This window comes from Papio anubis, chromosome 6 (assembly GCF_008728515.1).
Source record: "Papio anubis isolate 15944 chromosome 6, Panubis1.0, whole genome shotgun sequence".
NCBI classification, from domain to species: Eukaryota; Metazoa; Chordata; class Mammalia; order Primates; family Cercopithecidae; genus Papio; species Papio anubis.
Genome location: NC_044981.1, coordinates 154,200,911 through 154,205,933, shown reverse-complemented (window position 1 = coordinate 154,205,933; position 5,023 = coordinate 154,200,911). Strand labels below are relative to the sequence as shown.

The following is a 5,023-nucleotide window of genomic DNA, read 5'->3' as shown; positions in this document are numbered from 1 at the left end:
CAGGGCTCACACTGCCTACAGGTGGGAGGTGGGGGCGTGTATGGGGACAGGAGATGTGTAGGAGCCTAAAGGTCTGTAGTGTGACAGTCACACTGACCCCTGGCTCCCATTGCCTCTACAAGTAAAAAGGCAGAGCCATTAAAGTGCCAAGCTTTATTGTTCTTTAGTTCTGTCCCCCTCCTGCTGCCCCAGGAGTAGGGCTGGCTGAGGCTCTGGGCCCAGGTCCTGGGCCTCCCTTGCCCTTCCTAGCACATGCTGGAGCTCTGCGTGGGCCCTATATAAGCCATTGACCTCCTGCACGTGGAAGAGGTAGAACGCACCTGCCCACAGCACCAGCCCTACGCTGGGGGTCCAGAGCAGTATGGCAGCTTCCCTGGCCCCTCCTCCAGCCGCCAGGACACACAGCAGTGCCAGGAGAAGCAGCCCCAGGCCAATCACATAGCTAGCGAAGGCAGCCCACCAGCGAGCCTGAGCCATGCCCAGACCCAGCTCCGTCCAGGCCTCCTTTAGCACACTCATCAACGGCGACCTCTCTGCTGGTCCTACAACAGGGCAGGGCAGTGGGGCAGGAGAGAGTCAAGAGTGGAAGGGCTGCTTCAAGCGGGGCAAGGGCCAAGTTAAGGGTGGGGGTGACTCACTGTGGGTAGAGTTGGGGCTCTGCTGTGGGGGGCTGTGCCTCACAAACAGAGTAGCCATCAGGGCTTCGTGATCAGAGAGGGGGGTGCCGCTGTAAGGGTCGTTGCCTGTAGTGGTTTCAAGACTCTTACAGGAGATGTAAAACCCGGAAACTGCCTAGGAAAAGTAAGGGCCAGAGAGAAGCTTATATATGAGGGCCTCTTCCCAGAGAACCAGCTCCTGGCTACCCCACTTTCCAACCATCAGTGGTCCAAGACTAGATTAGTTGAGCAAAGGATCTATACAGGTTGGTGGTAGACAGAGAGACACAGTGGATGAAAGTATGTTGAGGGGAGGAGCCCAACCTTGTAAAGCATGTAGTCAATGCGGACACCAAAGGGAAACGGCTTCAGCTCCTGCTGGTTGACGTAGCAGTTCTTGGGTACCATGGTGTTGCCTTCTTCAGAGCCCTAAGGGAATCACTGGCTCATACTAGGATGTAGGGGAGGAGGAAGGAGAGAAGCTGGGGATATAGGTAGGGAAGTAACAGGCAAGTCCTCTCACCTTGAAGTCCCGAGTTTCAAGGTAGGCATCACGGAGCCCTGTCCACTCCTTCAGCAGGCAGCAGCCCAGGTCTTCCGGGTGCATGTTGAGGTCTCCACACAACAGAACTACATCTGCCTTCTTGGATGTGTGGCTGGGGGAACCACGTTGGTGAGGCGGGAGTTCTTCCCTCACCACCTCTTCCCCATGACTGGGGCCTTGTTCACCCCCAGCCCTTGGGTCCCATCCCACTTCCCCGTTCAAACCCAGGCTCACACACTGGATGAACTGGGCCAGTTCCCAAGCTTGGGCCACGCGATGTGCTAGGTAGATGTCCTTCTGTCGATTGTATTCGGCATGGAGCTGAGCAAGACAGATGAGATCACAGCAGATAAGACTGAGGGTCCCAGGGGTATGTCTGAATCAAGCCTGTGTCTGTCACTTGGCATGGTGTTGGGTATAGAATGGATAAGCCTTGCCCATTGCTTCCTTATAAGATCTTGCCCCCACACCTCACCCCCAGGCATTAGAGCTAGAGGAGTACCATCTCTCTGTCCCAGGACTGGGCTGCATGTCCCAGCCCTAGGCACTGCCAGCTTCACTCACATGGGTCACATAGGCGTTGAGCACCATGCCGCTTAGATGGAGCACCAGCAGCCCCACAGCCTTCCCACTGAACCAGTCACCATGATGGATCTGCAGGCAGGAGGAGACAGAAACTCAGGGCACCACCACCGTCTTTCTGCCCATCCCCTGCAGCTCTCAGAGGGCTGCCTCCTGTACCTTGTATTACTGGAGGTGGGGAAGGGAGGTGGAAGAGGTCAGAGGTCTGGCTTACCATGTAGGGGTAGCCATTGAGGGTGTAGACGTGCTGGGTGAGCTCCTGGATTGGGTGTTTGGAGAAGACACAGAGGCCACTGCCAATGATTCCGCTGAAAGCCAAGCCCTGCTTAATAACCAGAAAAACAGGGAGAGACACCCAGCCCTCTTCCCCTCCCTTGTCTTCCAGCTTTGATCAGCTATTTTTTTCTTTTTCTACTGCTGGGACTAGCCGTAGAACAAAGGCAAGAGCCTTTGGAGGAGTATACGGCAGCCAGAAAACAAAGCTGAAATGGGCTGAAGTCATAGGACCTTCTTGGTTCACCCTTCCCCTTCTCACATCCAGAGGGAGAGAAGGCTGGAGGAGACTGGAGGGTGCAGGCAGGATAGGGAAGGGCTGGCAGGGCCAAGAGCCTCCTGGGATGAAAACAGGCTTCAGGCCCGTGGGCTTCTCACCTCCGGAAGTGGTGTGCAGCTGGGTAGGTGGGTGACAGCTTCTGTCTCAGGTACTGGAAGTCCTGCTCACTCCACACCTAAGGGAGGCGGTAAGGATGTCTGCCTGGCCTTTCCCCAGGGGGAGGATCTGCCCCCAGGTGCCCTCCTTCCAGCCTGGGTTCCACATGGTGCTGCACAATCTCACCTCCTCCAGCAAAGCCAGGTCGAAGCTCTCCTGGTTCAGAAAGTCGCCCAGGCGCCTCATGCGGTCGGCCCGGTGCTTGCTTAAGTAGGGAATGCCCCTAAGGAAGGGAAGAGCGAGGCAGGTGATGTGACCGCTGGGACCACCAGCGCTGGGGCCAGATGTGGACTTTGGAGGTTCGGGTTCCCCTACACCCTGAGATCGTGGCGCGGGATGGGGTGAGGAAGGCTGCATGGGTGCGAACGGAAGGCGGCCCCCAGACCGCACTCCGTGGACGCGCTCACCAGCAGTTGAGGTTGAAAATCCGCAGTCGCAGGGAGAAGTTGGGCTTCATGTCTGGGGCACTCCAGGGGCGCAAGGCGGCTCTAGCTCCCCAGCGACGGCCGCGGTGGGGACGGGGGCGGCCGGCGGCGCCTTCTTCCTGGCCCGTTCCTTCCTCGCAGGCGGCGCGCACAGGTGGGCACCAAGCTCGCGCGGCTCAGGCCGGGCCCGACTCCCGCGTTCCCCCGACAACCGGCCGGCTGGTTCCAATCAGGCGGGCCGCCAACCCGGAAAGACGATCCGCTGCCGAAATCCGGGTGCCCAAGCTCGGCGAGGGCCGCGCGCCAGGACCCTGGGGGTCCGCAGAGCGCCCCCAGGTGGGCGGCTCTCGGTTCCTTTTCCTCCAAGCTCGGCGCCGGCGGCCCAGCAACAGGCGCAAAGCTGAGGAAAGGCCGGGCCCCCACGGGCCGCCCTCGGCCCCGCCCCTGGGCCCCGCCTCCTGCGAGCGGCGGAGGCGGGGCCGCGCAGTTGCCGGAGCGACGCGCAGTGTTTGGGGTCAGCAGGCGTCCCCGCGCGCGGCCATGGCAAGGCCGCGGCCTTCCGGGCCCCAGCAAGCCAGGTGCGGCTCGCCGTCGCTGCCCGAGCGGCCGCTGCAGGTGAAGGTGGTGGGGCTCTTCAGCTGCCCCAACTTTCAGATTGCGAAGAGCGCCGCTGAGGTAACCACAGAGAAACCTCCGTCGCGGGCCGCCCTCCGCGCTCCCGGCTCACGGCGGCGTGGACTGCAGGCGCGGCGCCTCCTCGAGGCGGCAGGGGTCGAGGCCCCACCGGCCGAGGAAGGGGCTGGCGTGTCCTAGCCGGGCGGGCTCCGTCTGGAGGACCGGGAGGAGCGTATAGGGGAGCAAGTGCGGGTCCGGGGGCTGGCGTTCGACTTTGCGACGAGATCTGAGCGAAGGAAGGGTTCAGAACCGTTCTGGGAACTAAGGAAATCCCCTCCGAGGCGCGCGCGCACACACACACACCCCCTGCGGATTTCGTTCTACGTCAATTTTTTATTTAGTTATAGATTTTAAAATTCATGGAAAAATGATTACTATATAACTAGCTGATTTTTACAACCCCCCCCCCTCGAAGGCCCGCCAAGCGATTTTTGTAAACTATTCATTTGGGGAGGTTCTTTTATTTGAATTTTATAGACCCGTCACTGCGTTCCTATCGAACTAGATGCTTCACAAGTGCTTTGGAAAATCATTTGTTTGTAAACACTCAGAACGATATTAAAGGAAAAGCACTTGAGGAAACTGGAAGAATTTGGCCAGATCAGTTATGATGCAGCACACTTACAACCTGAAATGCCAGAAGAAATGTATGAAATGTCGGCATGTAGAATTCAGCCCTTCTTACAGGGTTTGCTCCAGAAATGTCCATGGCAGACTTCTCGCCGAACCTCACTTGACTCCAGGACCATGCCTTAGTTAATGTTTTTAACTCCCGAAGTACCCAGCTGGATACTTGACAACAAAATGTTTCCAAATAGAAGACAAAGTCTTGAGCGCGGTGACTCACGCCTCTACTCTCAGCACTTTGGGAGGCAGAGGCAGAGTTCTAGACCAGCCTGGCCAACATGGTGAAACCCCGTTTCTACTAAAAATACAAAAAATTAGCCGGGCGTGATGGCGGTCGTCTGTAATACCAGCTACTTAGGAGGCTGAGGCACAAGAATCCCTTGAACCCGGGAGGCGGAGTTTGCAATGAGCTGAGATCACACCATTGCACTCCAGCCTGGGCAACAGAGCCAGACCCGTCTCAAAATAAATAAATAAATAATAAAAAGAAAACAAATGATCAGAAGTCTGTGAAAATAATACATGAATCATCAAAAGTAGAAATTATGGTCTGTGTTACTTGGGCAGACGGGATCAGCAACCTTTTATTACCAAAGTTAATGGCCATAAAGCTAATTACAAAGTTAATGTATTTAATGAGTTTCGGGGATTTCTTTTTTTTCTCGTTTTTTTTTTTTTCGCTTTTTTTCTGAAGGCACATATTTTCTGTGCCTACTCCACATTGTAAAGAAAGTGTTGGCAAGTTTTTTTCTGTTAAGTCCAGATAGTAAATATATTAGGCATTCTTGGCAATAGAGTCTCAGTC

At 56.3% G+C, this 5,023-nt stretch overlaps 2 protein-coding genes across 4 annotated transcripts in view; one reads left to right on the top strand and one right to left on the bottom strand.

The window, feature by feature from the left end:
* Window positions 1-134: 134 nt before the first annotated feature.
* SMPD2 (sphingomyelin phosphodiesterase 2) lies at window positions 135-3,322 on the bottom strand. Its single transcript, XM_003898331.5, has 10 exons — window positions 2,899-3,322; window positions 2,618-2,714; window positions 2,434-2,510; window positions 1,997-2,090; window positions 1,765-1,854; window positions 1,439-1,521; window positions 1,180-1,312; window positions 981-1,085; window positions 639-792; window positions 135-542 (listed from the first exon to the last, which is right to left on the bottom strand). Exons 1-10 carry the CDS (start codon window positions 2,946-2,948, stop codon window positions 154-156), a joined length of 1,272 nt encoding a protein of 423 aa, XP_003898380.1. The 5' UTR covers window positions 2,949-3,322; the 3' UTR covers window positions 135-153.
* Window positions 2,709-5,023, top strand: part of PPIL6 (peptidylprolyl isomerase like 6) — a 47,340-nt gene continuing 45,025 nt past the window's right edge. For all 3 annotated transcript variants that reach the window (XM_003898329.5, XM_021938013.2, XM_021938014.2), the window contains exon 1: window positions 2,709-3,591. In XM_003898329.5, the coding sequence (XP_003898378.2) occupies window positions 2,776-3,591 (816 nt within the window). In that variant the 5' untranslated portion in view covers window positions 2,709-2,775. The remainder of the gene's footprint in view (window positions 3,592-5,023) is intronic.